This window comes from Corvus brachyrhynchos, unplaced genomic scaffold (assembly GCF_000691975.1).
Source record: "Corvus brachyrhynchos isolate BGI_N302 unplaced genomic scaffold, ASM69197v1 scaffold499, whole genome shotgun sequence".
Lineage (NCBI taxonomy): Eukaryota > Metazoa > Chordata > Aves > Passeriformes > Corvidae > Corvus > Corvus brachyrhynchos.
This window is the reverse complement of record NW_008239771.1, coordinates 272,000-290,656: the sequence shown is the minus strand read 5'-3', so window position 1 is coordinate 290,656 and position 18,657 is coordinate 272,000. Positions and strand designations below refer to the sequence as shown.

General features: G+C 41.5%; 1 protein-coding gene across 1 annotated transcript in view; it reads right to left on the bottom strand.

The window, feature by feature from the left end:
• Positions 1–8,862: 8,862 nt before the first annotated feature.
• Positions 8,863–18,657, bottom strand: part of CPXM2 (carboxypeptidase X, M14 family member 2) — a 72,845-nt gene continuing 63,050 nt past the window's right edge. The window contains exons 12-13 of the mRNA XM_017742918.1: positions 18,478–18,577; positions 8,863–14,000 (exon numbers count right to left, since the gene is read on the bottom strand). Coding sequence (XP_017598407.1) covers positions 13,633–14,000; positions 18,478–18,577 — 468 coding nt within the window. The 3' untranslated portion in view covers positions 8,863–13,632. The remainder of the gene's footprint in view (positions 14,001–18,477; positions 18,578–18,657) is intronic.

Here is an 18,657-nt window from a genome sequence, read left to right as displayed (position 1 = left end):
TTCTAAAGTGCATGGATAAAGGGATGCACAGACCTCTTTGTAATCACAACACATTCAAGAGTGCCATGAGGTAACATGGATTTTACGGTCTCGGGTAAGCTAAACTCGATAGTCTCCTAAGAGATATTCCAGAGAAACAAATCCATTCATGCAAAGGCAAACACATAAAATCCTCTGTGTCTACAGTTAAAAGGAATACAAAAAAATCAATGTTAATCCCGAGTGCAGATTTTGAATAATGGGGCCTGTGCTGTCTGTTCTGTTTACAATGGCTTGTGCTTTGTGGATACATATCAAATATTGTAATATATTTTTATTACATAGAGTTAATGGTTAATACAAAGTGACATATATAAATAAATACATACTATATCTGTATATTGTGATTTTGTTTACTGTTAATGAAATGTGATTCTGATAAATGACTTGGCATGAGCTATTTTTCCATATAAAATTAATGTTTTAAAAAGTCTGTTTCACTTCATTGTTGCAAAAGTCAAGCCTGTGGTGTCATGGCAATGATGTGACCTGGTCAGTCCCTCCTGTTTTTTGGAAAACTGTTACAAAGTGCATTGCAATGGAATTTTACTTCATTCCAGTATGAGCAACACAAATGGAATAATTGGAGAATCTGAATATACAATGCTTATGTCTAGTTTTGACAGAAATGTTGGGTCTTAGTACACGTGGTTGTACTTAGGTTTAGCTGTTCCCTGATGTCCTGAGCAAGTTTCAGAGTTGGTTTCAAGGTTTGGGGGATTCCCTCTTCCTGCTCCCTGAACATCCTTTGCCATTCAGAGTTCCCACAGAAAGGTCTCAGGCTGAAGACTCTTCCTCAACACCACCCAAGTGGCAAATTTCCTGCATAGGGAATGTCTTCTGGTCCTCGCTGAGCAGAGTCTTTTATTTTCTATGTAAAACCCAAATTCTTGGTCCTGAAACCTGTTTTCCTCCTGATTTACAGGGATTAATCATTAATACTTTAATAATGACTAATGGATTTTAATAACAGCATAGAATAAGAGAATAGTTTGGATTGGAATGGACCTTAAAAGTTATCTCATTCCACACCCCCTGCCGTGGGCAGAGACACCTCCGACTCACTGGAATCAGCACATTTCCAGTCTTCTCCCCTTGATCTCCAGGCAGAGATTTGAGCTGAAGATTAAATTCCACTCCAGTGCACAGATTAGGCCTCTTAAGGGCTCTTTTGCTTCCCATACAGGTGTTAAATCTCCACTGCAGAAAAGCAGAAGAGATCCCAGAAGAGCTGAAACTTCTCAGACATGAAATAATTTCTGATTTAACCAACACCATAACTTTGTGCTGTGTCTTTTTTTTCCCACTTCCCCCCGTTATTTTAAATAACTATTTTCCCCACATTTCTCTGTGCATGCCCCACCTCCCTGCCAGGCACACCCATTAACAAGTGTCTCCACGGATTAACACCCTCCTCTCACAAAGGCTGGCAGGGCTGGCTGAGGTAAATCATTTATTTATTCACGTTCAGCCTGTAGCCACTTTCAATTTACACTGAGAGCAAGGCACAGATCGGGCTCCAAACACAACGCTTTCACTGCTGTCTTTGAAAGGAGAAGCTGGCTCTGCAATCCTCAATACAACAAGCATGTTCTCACATGAGGGAAAAGGCATTTCCCGGAATCACAGCTCCATCCTGGGCTCCAGGCTCAAACAAACAGGCAGAGGAAACCTGCAAACACCATGTGAGGGATTCTGGGACGCTGCTCCCTCTCTGAATCTGTGGGAGGTTTTATTTTGCTCTGGTCTCCATTACAACTTTTTTTCATCCCTTAGGAAGGACCTAAATATTGTCTTTCACAGTACAAAGGCAAATGCAAAGGCATATTAATTCCTGGAAAGTTTCGCCTGGAGATTTAGCAGAGGCAGAATAATTATACTGGAAAATGCAAGGAAATGTAGTTTCAAACGACTTGCCATCCATATCATTATATAACTTTTTTCTTTTGCCAGCATCATGCTAGAACCGAGTTAAAAGCCTCATGCCAACTTCTGCTGGCCTGGCTTTGGAAGGAAAGCAGCTGCAATGCCAGCAGACAGTGGGCACGTTCCCAGTGTGGCAAGGCCCCTCAAACAATGCAAATATTTATTTTAATCCTTTGTACTTAGTAGCACGTGCAGCGTAGAAGAGAGGCCCAGCTAGAGCTGTAGGAGTCCCAACACAAAATAAAGAGCTCATGTGTGTCCCTGGAGGGGCCTGAGCCACTCTGGTCCCTGACACTGGGGCAGCACAGCAAATCTCAGTGCAGCACCAGGGGCCCAAGAGGCATCTGAAGGGAAAAGGTCGGGAGCCATTTAGTGTTTTCTGGGACATTTGATAACAAGCAGCTGACCTAAACTGATGTTCATCCCCTTGTGTGGTTGTACAGACTGTTTTCCAATGGTTGTGCTGGAATATGCTGGGCAAACATCATGGAAATATCCATTTTGGTCAGAGGGATGGAGCCCCTCTTCTCTGGAGCCAGGCTGGAAGAGCTGGGGGTGTTCACCTAGAGAAGAGAAGGCTCCAGGGAGAACTTAGAGCCCCTGGCAGGGCCTAAAGGGACTCCAGGAGAGCTGGAGAGGGACTTGGGACAAGGGATGGAGTGACAGGACAAGGGGGAATGGCTTCAAACTGCCAGAGGGCAGGGCTGGACGGGATATTGGGATGGAATTGTGCCCTGTGAGGGTGGTATCAGTTAAAAACCATTGCCCCTAATCCTGTCATGAGCTGCCTGTATACAAAGTCCCTCTCCCTCACTTTTATAACCCCCTTAAGGTACAGAATAACCCAGAAACAAACAGCAAACCTGGCAGGACTCTGAGGGTCCAACTTGACCCACGTTGAGTTTTTTCTGAACTTGCACGGAAGAGCAGATCCAAGGTTGCACTTTCCTACATTAATATTTACAAAGGCCTACACTTTTTCAGGATTGCAAATTCTTGTTTTACCACTATGAGAAAAAAACCCTGAGATTTAGAGGTTTTAATATATACAAAGTCATCATTTGTTAGTTTTTACAAGGCTACTCTTTCCTTCCATTTTTTTTCTGATATAAAGATTGCTTTCAGCACTTTGTCATCTGTCCTCATTTAATCCATTTCAAAATTTATCCTTGCAGCATGAAACGTTGCTGTTGATCCCATTAAGTGTCTTCTAATAATTGCAGGGTTTAAGAAAGCTAAAGACAAAAACTGACTGAAATTAAGCTTGAAATGAATAAGAACATGGAAAAAAAAGAGTAGGAGTATGGTAATTACATGCTTATGACTGTGACATTAGGCAAAAGAAAACAGAGCAGCAGATGGTATCTGAATCTAAAGAAAAATGTAAATGATGATGAACTCACACCATGCCCTAAATAACGGTGTGTTCAGCAGCAGGTAGATGTTCTATGTAAAGAAGTGCTGCCTGATAATCAAGGACATACATCCAACCCAGGAGGGACATACTAGCATCCTTTATTAGATGAAAAATCACTTTATCAGTTTCTGTGTACTGCAGGGCCCTTGCCTTGCTTTCCTGGCCATCTCTACCATGGTGCTTGTCAATAAGCTCACATTAGTGTTGATATTTGTCACTGGCAGTCACACAAAAGCATCACCTCCTCCTGTGACCTTGGTAGCCTTAACACAGCTATTGCAGCCTGGGTCGGTTTGTTAAAGATATTTTTACTCATGCTTTGTCCCTTCTTTGCAATGCAAAAGAAAGAAGAGGAAGGGAATATACATCTATGCATTTTTTTCATAGATATATACTTCTATATTTGAAGCACATATAAATATGGATGGGCCTTACAAATGTATTCTTCCGAAGGAATAATACAAAGGCAATAAAATCTATTGTCTGTTAAAAATTAGTCAATTAATTTTAGAAAAGATATTAGTATTTTGTAATTGTAATTTCCACTTCTGCTTCCTCAAGAGGACTGAGAGAATATTTCTGCCTAGCAGCAAACAATGAATATACATGGGCAGTGAGATCATCTCAGAAGAACTTGTAGTTACTTTGGATTGTTTTCTCCTCTATTTTTTGGGCAGCTTTCAGAGAGTTTTTCCAGGGACTGAGGCTTGTTCTTGTTATGGTAGAAATGAGCAGAGTAGATTGAGTTGATTAGGTGACAGAGATTCTACCTGTGCCTTTCTAATTTTACTTTTTCTGCCTCCATAACCCAGATTCCATGTGTGTTCTGAAATCTCCATCAATTTTAGAGTCTCTCAGGGCGAGGCAAGTATCCAGTGTGGCCCCACGGCTTCCCAGTCTCATTCCCCTTGCCCAGCTCACCTCTCCACCCCTGAGCTTCCACTCCATGGCCAGGAACAGCAACACCCTTTTATGTTTTGCATTATGCTCGAGAACTTCATTTCACCATCCCTTACCATGTATTTTCTCTTCTCCCTGTCCACCCCAATTCCCACCAGCTCTTCCCATGCCCCACAGATTGGCTGGCAGGTTACTGCTTGTTATTCCCTATATTTTGCTGCTTTTAATGGATGCAGGTGCACACACTGCTGCGCTGCTTTCCCCGGGAGCCCACAGTTCTTAATCATCCTATTAAAGTGATTCTGTACTTGCCATCATTTTCACATTAAGATGATCTGCTTTAACTGCACACACAGAGATGTTCAAATTATTTGTTGTGAACAGCTGATTGAATTTAGCTCTGTTTGCTTACAAATTACCCCCTGCCTTTTTGAAGGGGTAGAGAGCTGCTGAGTCACTGAAGTTATTCAAAATATTTCAGGTATTTTGGGCTAGAGGGGCACAAGCACTGCTGCTTACAGAGAGCTGATGTGGCAAATGGTGGCTGAAATGCCAGGGGGCACTTTGCAGGGAGCACCTCAGCCGGTGGCAATGCCTGATCTTCGAGGAGGTTATCAGAGTTCTTACCCTGAATAATTCATGTGTGCACAAAGCTTTTCTACAGCGGCAGTGCCACAGGAGCAGCCTCAGTGCTAACCATTTAAAAAAAATGTTATTGTCCCTGCTGTGGCCACAGGACCAGGGCAGTGACCGTCCCCTGTGCTGGCCTTGCTGAAGGACCCCAAATGCTGTGTCCAGTACCTGGCCCTTCATGACAAGAGGGATATTGAGGGGTTGGAGCCCCAGGAGCAGCTGAGGGAGCTGGGAAAGGGGCTCAGCCTGGAGCAAAGGAGGCTCAGGGGGGACCTTGTGGCTCTGCACAAGTCCCTGACAGGAGGGGGCAGCCGGGGAGGGGCGGGCTCTGCTGCCAGGGAACAGGGACAGGAGGAGAGGGAACGGCCTCAGGCTGGGCCAGGGGAGGTTTAGGTTCTACATTAGGGAAAATTTCTTTATAGAAAGGGTTGTCCAGCCCTGGCACAGCTGCCCAGGGCAGTGGTGGAGTTCCCCATCCCTGAAGGGATTTAAAAGCTGTGTGGATGTGGCACTTGGGGACATGGGTGAGAGAACAGGGGACATAGCCTTGGCAGGGGGAATGGTTGGACTCAGAGATCTTAGAGGGCTTTTCCAGCCTAAACAATTCTATTCTCTGAAAGGCTCTATAAAGCTAAGAAAACATGTCAAATTACATTTTTATTAGTAGTTTGTTTACAGCAGCACCCACAATGTGCCAGACCTTTTATAAACACCCAGGTGTGCATGGGTCATGAACTTTGATGTAGAAAATCCTCCTGCTTTCCCTGGGGGAATCAGATAAAGAGTAACTCTTGGCAAGCTTTGGGATACTGATAAGGAAGTCTATCATATGCAGAGACAAAGGGGCTGGGCAGTTTGATCTTGACATCAGCAGGCTTTGTATGGTTTCAGCAGATGAGCACCTGCTCTTGTTTCCTCTCTAAAGTCTCTTTACAACCTCGCATGAACTGTGGCCAAATTCCCAAATAATGCAAGGTAACATTTTCAGATGCACAAGTCACAGGAGACCCCGGGGTTCTCTTCAGCACTGTGGGGGCTTTTGTTTGGCTTCTTTTCTTTTCCCTTCTTTTCTTTTTTCGATGGTGGGAGGGATGCTATAACCACTATTTTACATCCTGAGTTCTTAGGCTTGCTGAAATTCGAGGAGATACAATCAGGGAAGCTGATAAACACTGGAGACTCCTACACTCTGCTCTGGTTGTTACTATATTAAGGCTGCATTTGTGCAATTTGGGGTTTCTAATGTGGAACAGTTGGCAGCTCTGCAGTGCTGGTGCCCCCTGAGGGCTGCCTGCCCTCCTCACTGCTTCTGTCTATGGACAGTAAACACAGGAGCCTGTGTGCCCACACAAGGCACACAAACACACTCCCCACTGCTGGTGTGGCTCAAACACATTTCTACTTCATCATTCTTAACATCCTAGTTTGCTCCTTCCATCCCAACCAGAGTTTAACTTTTTTCTTTCTAATAACTGGCATTTATTTTATTTTTAATTTGAAATAGTTGATTTCAACAGCCTCAACAGTTCATGTCAAATCACAAACTCATTGAAGGAATGTTGCTCTGACCATCCCCTTTCCCACCCTGGGCTTTTATCAGCTTTCAGGTCCCTTGGTGGGGAAATACCAAGTCAGCTTTCTGCCAGATCCCAAATTTCAGAGTAATTTTCTGTTCTATGATAAATTAATTATCAGCATTTACTGAAATATAATTTGCCACCATCTGATTCTAAACTCTCTGGCTTGCACTGGGAATCTTGAAATGCCACCACTTATGACATCCTTTGTTGTTCACCTCAGTGGCTGCTTCAGGAACAAGGACTACGTAAAAATTCAGGAAAAGGCAAATTTATTCGGGAGAAATAGGGGAGTAGAAGATTTCAAGGATGGAAATGAATCCTCATTTCCATCCTTCAGCTTTTCCTCTGTAGAAGTAGTTCTCTTTCTCCTGCTCCAATCTCACACTTTTTCTGGTCTCATTTCCCAAACACCAGACCCAAAAATCTATCAAGTTCCCTGCAGAAGACAGGGATGAGTTCTAGGGAAGCCCTATTGATTTATATTTATATTAAATCAATCATGCATCAGTCAAGGTCTTAATAATACATCTAAAGACTTTGATAATCTGAAAAGTGCCCTCTGGAGAGTCGTACTGCTTTAAGAATGATGCATTGCTTCTGAAGCCGAGATGGAAATTCAACAATTAATTCTAAGGACACTTTCATTAGGGAGCAACTGATTTTAAAATGCTGGATTTTCTCTAAATCAGGTATGTTCTGCACACAATGCTGAGGGTGCATTGACTGAGGGTGTTGACATCAGGACCATCAGTACCCGAATTTACAGTGACTCAGAGTCATTAAACTGGTCCTTGATGACCTTTTTAGGGCAAAAGTCACAAAAAGTGGACAAGTAAAACCAGATAAGTGTCTCTGAAGAACAACTCTCAAAGTTCTAACACTCAAGGAATTTGTTTTAGTGTTTAAAAATGACCACGTAGCAACCAACAGCAGCAAAGCCATTTAGAATTGAACTGAATAAGGAGATTTAACAGCTTATGTCTTTCTGCTGGAGCTGCTGATTGATTGTCTCAATCCTTCAGTGCAATCATTGGGGTTTTGAATGTTCCCAGAAATCATTATGTTCATTACAGTGGCTCCAGCTGCCCTTCATTAGCCAAATATAGAAAAATAAGGCAGATACAGGGCAGATCATAGAAACAGAATCTGTTTTTCCCTTCACTTCCCACTCCTCTCCCAATTATTCTGTAAATTTACCCGTTCTGCTTGTGAGGACAACCTTGGAGTCAGGAGCTGCTCCCTGAGCCGAGCCAGAGCTGTGACCAAAGCAAATTAATGATTCTGTTCACCTGTGAGTTATGGGACTCACAAAACTCTCTTAATAGCAATGTGATTTTAGCACTTTTTACACTGAGGCCATGTGACCAGACCAGATCCTTGTGGTAAGAAACAGATCTCAGATTTAGATCCCACTGGTCTGATTAAGTGAGATTACGCTGCCATTGCTCCTTGTTAACCCAGGTATTGAATTTCTGTCACATCTAAACCACCAAAAGTAATCCCATTTTTCATATTTTTACTTGCTGACAATAAGGCTGGATGAATATTTAATCTCCAAATGATAGTTTACTCTGAATGCTCTTTTTTGCAGCTTTTTGGACAGCAGAGTTAATAAGAATGATTGTGCTGTTGACATATGTGATGTTTTGAATTTTAGAAAGCAGCTGCTGCAAATTAAGGGAGAGCTAATGACTAGAATAATTAAAATATCAGATGGTTGAGATTACTTAGTGTAATAATAGGTGGGAATTGTTACTGTTTTCTCTAAACACCACCAGTATTTCAGGATATACAGTGCAATGCTCTTTTGCAGTTTTTTTGGTGGAAAAAAAACACTTTTAAAAATGCTGCTGTAAAGTGGAAATCCAAGTGTTCTCTCCAGATGGGAAGCTGGCACTCCAGTCATGCTGCAGGGACCTTCCCTGATGAAGGCTGGACCTTCCCCTGGAGAGGCAAGTATATAAAAGGTGTCTGGTCTGAAAATCAGTTTAATAAAGAGCAGAAAACTGTGGGATATTGGTTAATCCAGCCTATGGAAGTCACCCAACACCAGGGAGGGGAAGGTGGATTTAACATCTCTGAGTGGGACACCCCAGAAGGTGAACAAAGGCACTCAAACACCTGAAAAGGCAGATTAAATTTTAAAAACTACACCTGTAAAGTACCTTTGTGCTCACTGCCTAGAGTCTTTTTACAAGCTTTCCAAAATCCAATTATTGTCATTTTTTAGTGATGAAAATATTCATTTCCATATTAAGCTGAAATGTTGCATCAAAAACTGTTGAGTCAATATGGCCCCTCTGAAATACATGAAATGTATTAAAATATCCTTTACCTTCCTACTGAGCAAGGAGCACACCACGAGCATGTGAGCAATGTTTAAAATTTTAATGGAAACTGTAATCTCCATCAAAATCAAATAGAGTCTCGTGTCAGGTTAAGAGGACAGAGAAGCCACAAAAGTGATCAACAAATTGTCCTTCAAATCTCAGCGTGGACTTGGTGGATTTGTGAGCCTCACCTAGCTACAGAGTGACCATGGATGCTGCAAAATGTTGATTTTATCAATGGAAGATGGCAGAGAATGCTTATTTAGTGACAAGATTGCATTCACTGTGATGCCTTCCTTGAATGTAAATTTTGCTGCTAAAAAATCTTACAGCGTTACAATGAAATACAAAAATGTCATCTGAAGTTTTATGACCTTCAAAAGGAAATTAAAGACCAGTTAGCACTTTAGATTAAGTGTATAGATATGATTTAAACTTGGAATATTAAGGAGATATCAGAACAAAACACTAAAACTTCTAGAAGTTAACCACCTGGCACCAAAAGGATTCACAGCTGTTTATTAAGGACTAGAAGGAGCCAAAAAAATGTTTGTCACTATGATAACACAAAGCAGCACAGGCAAAAGTGGTCCTAAAAGTATCCATGAAATAAATGTAAAAATCACTGACCCTCTCTCCATGTGTGCAACTGCTGCAGTAGGAGAGGAAAAAGGCTTTGGAAAGTTGTATCCTCAGTGAGTGTGAAGCAGCAGAGCTTCTCTGGGCTCTGGCTGGAGGGCTGGAAGTGTGCACAGAGCTGTTTGTCCTGCAGCAAGGACACACCACAATTCATACAACTTGTCTGTGCTTTTACACTTCCCCCTCCGGCTTGTGGCTGCTGCCTAAATTCACACAGGGACTGGTTATGAAATAAAATGTAAAAAAATCTCCAAACTTGGGCATTTTCAGACCCACAGCAAATGTATCTCATGCCAGTTTTTAAAGGTTAACTGATGGAAGGCATTGGTGTGAAACCACTTGTATTCTGTTTCAAGTTCATCTCTGTTTTGGTGTTTCTCAGAAAGGTCAACCACCTGCCACAGTGTGATAAAAGAGACAAGTAAATTTGGCTGGATCACTGTCACTCACTGCTGAAATCCACACTTTGGGGAGATGTCCCAAATTCCATGAAAATAATGAGCTGAAGTTAGAGGAAAAAACCCACAACCACACACGGGTAAGAGAAGGGAAAGTAGATGGTGACAGAAGCTGAAAATATGTGACAGGATTAAAATAGCCTATGAAAAAATGTATTTCTTAACTAGCATAGACATTGATTTCATTCATATTCATTTTCATCATGTTTTACCCACACAGAGTTCAACCTCTTGGTAAAAGCCATACTCACATATTCCTAAAACTCTTCTGCTGCCAGAAAATTAAACTTGGATTAGAGATTACCAAATTACACTACATTTACACCAATGTGTTTAAGCAGATATAATATCAGTAGATTCCCAGCTTGATTCACCCATCCCTGGCAGTGTCCAAGGCCAGGTTGGACAGGGCTTGGAGCAGCCTGGGATAGTGGAAGGTGTCCCTGCCCATGGCAAGGGGTGGAACTGGATGAATTTTAAGGTCCTTCCAACCCAAACCAGTCTGGAATTTGCAGGTGCTGAGAGCTGTCTCGGAGAGAATACTGTACTTGGAGTTATCAGGAGGGATGAGGAAAAATGAGATGATAATTAAACCAATAAAAATGAATAGCTGGGTAGCCTGACAGGGATAGTTAAGGAGAAGCCAGGCAGCTCCCACTGTGTTTTATGATTGTCAGGGCTCTGCATGGGAGCAGATGACTGATGGCTGGTATTATCAAGCAGAGTGGAATATCTCCTGTTTTAACCTTTCATTTGTTTAACCTTTCCTGTGTGGGTGAGGTTGTGCAGCTGAATTTCTTATTATTTGGAAGGGATTGTATTTTTCTCTTTCATATCAGGGACAATCAAGATTTATCAAAATTCTCACGTAAGAGAACTGTTAAAGGCTGTGCACATGGATCTGCAGTTACAAAAGGGCCGTATCCACCCTCAAGTTTTATTTCTTGGCATTTCTGCAGGGTTGTCTGTTTTCCTACAACACTAAAAAGAAAAGAGATTAAAAGCACAGACTTTAGAAAAAATTACCTGTTCTAAAGAGGCGGAAAAGGCAGATAAATTGAAAACATTGGTATCCAGATTTACTGGTTTGTGGTTTGGGTCTGTCTGAAGGTTAAATAATGGTGTTGTGTATTTCAAAGGAAAGGAACATTTTAACTCCCAAGTGCATAACTACAGCAGTAAATGGAGCACACATCAGATTGGTGTAATTACATCCAAGGCAGGCATAAACATCTCGGCACGAGATATTCACATATCTGAAATTCCTGGTAAAATTCCTTGGAGCCTGAGTGTTTTCCAGTGCTGGGCAATCAGAAAATAATTGCACAGACAAGTCCACTTGACAGCTATTAGGCCATTTATTTAGGAATGCCTGGACTAAAATGGAGTACAGTCACCTGCAGTAGTCCCAGTTCTGCTGTGCCCAAACATGTGTAAGCACTAGTGACAGCCAGGAAAGAGCACCAAAGCCACTGTCCCCAGCACCTGAGGCCTTCAGCAATCAGAGTCCATCCAATCTTAGCCAATGGATGTCCAAGAATTCCCCATCAAATCCACTTCTTGTTATCAAATGAAAAATAATTTCTCATTGAGAGGACTTCACTTCTGAGAACAAAGCCCAGGAACCTCGAGGTTTGTAAAGTTAAACTCTTCACACCATCATCTCAAGGTAGAAAGAACTCTCCTGCCAGGACAAAGACAGTGGTTTCCACCTTCAATCCAATTTAAATTTGGCTATTTTGTTCCACTTTTGCCTGTGCATTCCAACCATCCCTGCAAGATGCCTTTGTGGGACTCCAGAGAGAATCCACCCAAAAAACTCCATTCATAACCCAAAAAATCTTGTGTGGTCTTGGTCTATTGTGGTGATAATAAAATCTACGTATGCCAATGATCAAGTCAAATATAACTGCAAACAAATTGCCTGCTGTCATTACTCCATATTCCAAAATTATTTCACGTTGTTACCTGCACAAAGACATCATTAATCCCTTCTCAGCTTTCAAGAAAAAAAATATCCCTTCTTCACAAACTGCAGTTGTATTTGCTACCCAAAAATATGTGCCTTACAGGACACTGTAAGGGTGGTAAATAGGGTGAAATTAGTAAAATATAATTCCACATGATGGAATGATTGGATGAGTTGTTTACTTCTATTACTTAATTGAAATGATACTGACTTGGAGGTATTCCATAATTTCAGTCACAGAAAATTAAAAATGCACTCTTCTGTTTTCTTGGAGCCTTTGCTGTTATTTAATGGTATCTGCAGGACAAGCATGGGCTGGAATTGTCTGGGAAATTTAAGAATACGATTATTTACTATGCGAGGGCTCATGATTATGTTTTTCATTCTGCAGTCTTTTGCCTTTTATGTGTTTCCTACATTCCTTGACAATAAAAAAAAATAATTAATACAGATGGCCCATGGTATTTTTACAGTAAGTTTTCTACTTGCTCTTTATTTTTCCTTCAATTTCAATGATATTTTACTGAATGTCTTTTCCAAGAATCCTATCAAATTGGCAAAAACTGTAAATAGCAATCAAAATGTTTAAAACAGAATTGTATTTGGAAGAGTTTACTGCAGGCTTTCTACCAAGCATGTTAAGAGATGTTTATTTAGTCACAGACTGGCCAAAATCATGCAGCTGACCCTGGGTTTTTAGGTATAATTTGGGTCATAACATTAAAGCTAATGGAGCAAAATTGTATTTTCATCAGCTGACACTGTGTCCAGTGTTGGGTAATTCTTTCCTAGATGTGGTCTGCATCTTTCCTGAACCCCAATCCTGTCCTGCTGTATGATTTTGTTACTCAAAAGCCAACAATAAAGCACAAATCCTGCTCCCAACGAGGCATAAGGCCAGAAAAGCAGCAGCAAGATGAGCAGGCCATGCAGAGGAACCCAGAATGCCTTGCATGTCACAGAAGACAGCGGCATGAGATGTGCAGGAGCACAAAAGGCACTTCAAGTCAGGCCAAAAATCAAGAAAAAAGGTGGTATCAGTGGATTTGTGAATTAAGCACCTCTCAGTGACTAAGCCTCTCTTCTCACACACATGACACAACTGGCTGTATCCAGGAAAAGCTTTGTTCAAGTCCTTCTCCCACATCAGGGAAGAACTGCCATGCCACAGTGCTGCAGTTGTCCTGATCCCATAACCTTTTTGTCAGGTTTGGTTCATGGAGTAAAACTGCAGCCTTAAAAATCCCGAGGAGGAAACCCTCCTGGCATTAAACTCTGGAAGCACAAAGCATCCTTAAATCTAAACAACCCAAGCAGGAAAGCAAAGGTGGGTTATTCACTGCAGACTTTTTTCCTGAAGTATAGAGCTTGTCTAAAGGGGAACTTCCAGAGAAAGAGAGGAATTTTGACACAAGTTCTAATCACATTAAACAGAAGTTGTCCCCTCTCAGCTTTTCCTCCCACATGAGAATAAAACATAAAGAGTGTCAAAACTTTTTTGAGTTGCAACAATATACCAATTTTATACTTTAGATACATTTTTCAATTTTTCATTTCAATTTCATTTCATTCTTCTTTATCTCTTTTTTGTCGCTGTTGTTTTTATCCTTTCTTTTCAATTTTTAAATGATTAAATAACCCAACAAGCAAAACATTTCATTCCAGGTCAACTCAAAACACCTTCCTCCATTCTCCCTGTCTCTCCCCTCAACCCGGGGCTCCTTTTGGTTCGACTTGAACTTCATTTCCGATTTTTTTCCCACCAAAAGGAGAACTCCCCCCAGCATCCATCCAGCTCCACTAACAGAAAGGCCTCGTGCAGAGAAAAATACATGAAGAGATGGGCTATGTAACTCTCACTACGACTACAGCCAGGCTGAGAGAAGCAGAGCTGGGGCCGAGCGGACAGGCTGAGGGGCTGCTTCCCAAACTTCCTCATGATCTCCTTGATCCTCGCCAGGTTGGTCTTGGAGATGGTGAAGTCGCACTGGGTGGCCCCCATGTCATAGCCAACCTCGCAGGTCTTGGTGGCGGCGGTGTAGCCCTCGGCCTTGACGCCCACCACGTACTCGCCCGGGTTGAGGAGACGCCAGTAATCCCCGTCGGCTCCTGGTGGGATAAACACGGTTTTCAGGACTTTGGTCCTTTCTCCTTGAGGAAAGTGTTGTTTATAAAGGCATAGAATTGTTGAGGTTGGAAAAGACCTCCCCAAAAGATCATCAAGTCAAACCACCAACCAGCACCACCACCGTGTTCACCACTAAACCGTGTCCTCATGTGCCGTATCCACACATTTTCTGATCACTTCTAAGGGTGGGGACTCCATCACTACCCTGGGCAGCCTGTTCCAGTTCTTGAAAACCCTTTCCATGAAGAAATTTATCCTAACATCGAATCTAAGCCTCCCTGGCGCAACTTGAGTCCCTTAAATGAGGACACAATAAGCCGAGTTGGAAGGGACCCACAAACATCACTGAGTCCAACTCCCAGCCCTGCACCATTCCCAGGACAAGTCCTTGGCCATGGGTAAGAAGACACCACAGGCAGAACCTTTGATCCTCACACCAGGAGGCTGTCCAAGGGGCTGCCCCCAAAACAAGTACCCCTCCTCCTCCAACCCAAGAGGAAAACACTCCTCAATCATATTTTCCAAATGATGAAAAAGGCTCCAATCCAGCTGTAGATTTTTGGCAGTTGGAAAGGCCTGAAGCAAAATCTGGTGATTCCCATGGGGTATAAAAGACTTTTCCCAAATTAATCGTAACTGAGGGATGCAGAGGAGCCCTGATGAAATACCCACATCACATGACCCTGACCAGACAGCCAGGACACAGATTTTGGTGCTATTTATTGGGAAAAGTGTGTCAATACATAATATCAACTCACTTTGAGATGTAAGTAAATATCCCCTGCTATGAAGCCTTACATTGGGGTTTATTACACTGATTTTCCTATGAAGGTCAATTCACTAGGATGTTTAACTACCTGGTTAAATGTAAATGCTCAAACCAAGCTCCTGTAATCAACTAAACTACTCATAAAAATGTATTTTAACACCTCATTGAATCAGGAGTTTTTGGTCTCTCCTTTTTCCTCATGAATGATCTCAGATATACCCATTTTATGTACCCATATGTGCATCAGGATGGTTTTAGCCTTCTTTTAAATATGATTTTAACCACTGAGTATTCTTAGCTGTGAATTGAAAAAGGGGAAAAACTATTACCTAAAATTAGTTTTGTACTCTGTCCTGGAAAAACTGCCTGTGAATGGAAGTACATATTCAAATATGCAATTCCATGTATAAATAGAAATGGAACATCTCCTGCATGAGGAGGGGTTGAGGTTTTTTAGCACTGATGAGACCTGACAGCCTTACTAACACCAGCCTTGGCTCGCTGGCAGTGCAGACTGTAGCAAGAACTGAAGATGATTTGCATAAAAGTATTACATTTGGGAAATGATCAAACTGGTCAGCCTCTGTTTAAAGAAACAGTATTTTAATTTAGAGTTTGGTAAAATAAAAAATGTGTTTGCAAACAGCAAGTGTTAACAAATGGCAATATCGACTCTACCCTGAAAGTGCAGTCTGAGTGTGCCACATTTGCACCTGATCAGGTCCATTCTTAAATCCCAACTTGCTCAGGTTTTCCCTTCAGCAAATTGGACCACATTTAGGGTGATAATCAGGTCCAAATTTTCTGTTTCTCAGGACTTGGGTGCTTTTAGGAAAGGCTCTAAGAGAGGCTCTTTATTCAGTTCTCCCTCACCACTGGGTCTGTTGGAAGCTGAACAAAAGGCCAAACCATAAATCTGCCCAGGTTCCTCGTATTCACCCCCAAGGGCTCATTTTTATCTGTAAATGCTCTGGCAATACCCCAGGGCAGGCAAAGGGCTCTGGATCACCCTGTGTGTGCCTGTGATCACATCCCTGCTCCTAGCCTGGCTTCAGCCCCAGGACTGCAAACCTGACCCACATTTTTCTGACACATTTAACAGCCAGTTCATCACAACCCCACACAGGGCCAGGAATAAACCTACACATTCACACCCCACTGGGAATTTATTACAAAGCTGGGTACTAAGCCTTCAGCAGGATGCACTTTCCCTCTTTTCCATTTACAAGCAAGCAGACAGGAGTATTTCTGTCAGCTGTCAGTGCCCAGAATTTAATACCAGCCTAAAAGGTTGGGGTTTTCTGAAAATCAGATTAAATCCAGTAGGTAAAAAAAAAAAAATCAGAACAGATGGCAAAAAGAAACACAGTTAAAAACACAGATAAATTTAGTAAATAATAGGTTTGCTGAAATAATAGGTTCCAGTGGGAGCAGGCTGGAGGCAGACTGCATCCATATCCACCTACTGGGGCTGGAAAAGGATTGCCATGTCTGCTTAGATAAAAAACCAATGCATTAAGGGACGAAGATAGCATTGCTATGAATTTAATACGTCAGATTACTCCATATATTCTACAATTAAGAGAAATATCCGTTGAGCCTGGTAGGACAGACCTTAGTTACAATTATGCAATTGTAAAAGTGCAAAAGCAGTTTTTCCACTTAAATGTACCGAATTCCACGGATCTAAATACATTATGAAAATCTTTCTAATGCTCTTTTACCTATAAAAGACTCTTCAGGAAACCTGGCCATAGTGCTGCATACCCAAAGCATGTAACAACTTAAACTCAACTTTTCTGTATGGAGCAGGCAGCCAGGAATGAGGCTGGAGAGTTGTAATACCAGAATTGTGCTTAGCTTAGACTAATTAAATAAATATTTAATATATAAAGATGTTAAATATATTAAATATTACTAAATGCTATTTCAAAATCCTTGGGTTTTGGTGCGTCAGGTATACTGAAATCACAGCAAACTTACCAAAACATTCATAAAAATTTCTCTGGACATGCTGTGAAATCAAATTAATTATGCTTTGGTTCAAAACATCTGTCTTTGAAGTCTGGCTGTGACACAGAAGTGTTTCACCAGGAAGAAACTGCACATTTCTCCATCAATACATACTTTGACATTTCCCAAATTGTAGAAAGCAACCCCCCAAACTGCCTTTGCACCATGGTGGGGGAAAAGTGCAATTTTTTATCCAACTGAACTCTTTTCCAGAGTTTTTCTCGTAGATTCCAGTCCTTATCTGACTGTAACAACATGGAATGACTCAGACTTAATCAATAGTTACATCTGCATCGAGGGAAAATGGAATAATTTCCCACAAAGCTCTGGCTCTTGGAATCAATGGCTTCAATTAGCCCATTAGTGGTGTTAGCTGAATGTCAGCATCCCTCGGTCCATAAGGGACATTGTATGGCCAGGAGAAAGCCAAACCGTGCACTTTTATTTCAGTCCACAGGAAGAGGCAAAGAAATTTTCTCAAACCCTTAAATGTTATTAGAGGGCTTTTACAGACAACTTTTGTCTGGCTCTACGGGGCAGCTGACCATGTTAATGCATCAGTGAAACAGCAGAGCTCAGCTCACTTGAAACAAAACTCATGTGAATAGAGATAGGGGCCATAATTCTTCTCCTGCCTGGCCTATTTTTACATCAAGGCAACTCAGAGGTTTAAATGGATACATTTTTCATTTTAAAAGGTACAAATGAAAGAAGACTGCTGACAATTTGCCTTCTTTCTCTGGAGTTATACATGTCATTTTAGCTTTTTGGCTCCAGCACAAATCCTCTGGTTTCTGGGACTAATGAGACGTGTATTGTTATCTGGATAATATGAAACAAGATAGAACTTTTATGTTCTCATCTCCACAGTGATTCCAGAGTGTGAGCTTAAAAGTCTCATTAAAAAGAAAAATTAAAGGGAATGAGATAAGTACTTTTATTTTTACTAACAAGTGCAGATGGCCTTGAGCCACGGAGGCTCAGCAATAAGTCAAGATGTAAATAGCTGCAAGATTCCCCGAGTGTTACAAGGTGGGTTTGGGGATCTTGCACATTTATTGCACTTTATTTTTCTTTCACATGACAATCCAGAGTACAGAGAGCTGGACATTAATCACATATTGCATTAACTCAGCCTCAACCAGAGCAACACATTAATTCTGTTAACAGAGTAATGCAACCCACGCATTATGGCAGAATTTCAGCACTGCCAAGGCTTCCTAGACAAGAAAAAGCAGCTGATTACTTTAATTCCCACTGTCATTTCCCAGTGGTCCCATTTTGAAATATTTAAGGCAGAATCATTATTTCCTAATTAAATATCTGTCATTCAATGTTTTTTTTTTTACAATGGAGACACAGTCGCACTGAAATTAATCATACACTGTATATTCCAAGATTCATTATTGGCTCAGATCACCTCCTGTGGCAAACATTAAACCTTTGAAAATCACAAAGCTCTATGATATTCCATAGCCTGAAATCAGTTTATGTGTCCAAATCTGCCACTCTGTACCTCAGTGGCAAAGCACATGAAAGTGGCAGCAGATGAAGGACACAGAACACAAGGAAAGACATAAAAATACATCACATTAGTGTTCAAAACACATGTGGATGTGGTACTCAGGAACATGGTTTAGGGGGTTTGTTTTTTGTTTTTATTGGGACTTTTTTACCTGTGCGAATGTCATGGTTAACACCTTCCACTGAAATAACAGCATTTGGAATTCCCTTTCCATGCACATCTTTCACAATGCCTTTGATGCCACGATGGACCTGTGGAGAGAATAAAAAAAGCAAGTAAATATTGCACAGCAATGAGCAGTAGTATTCCCAGGAGCTTACAATGAATCATT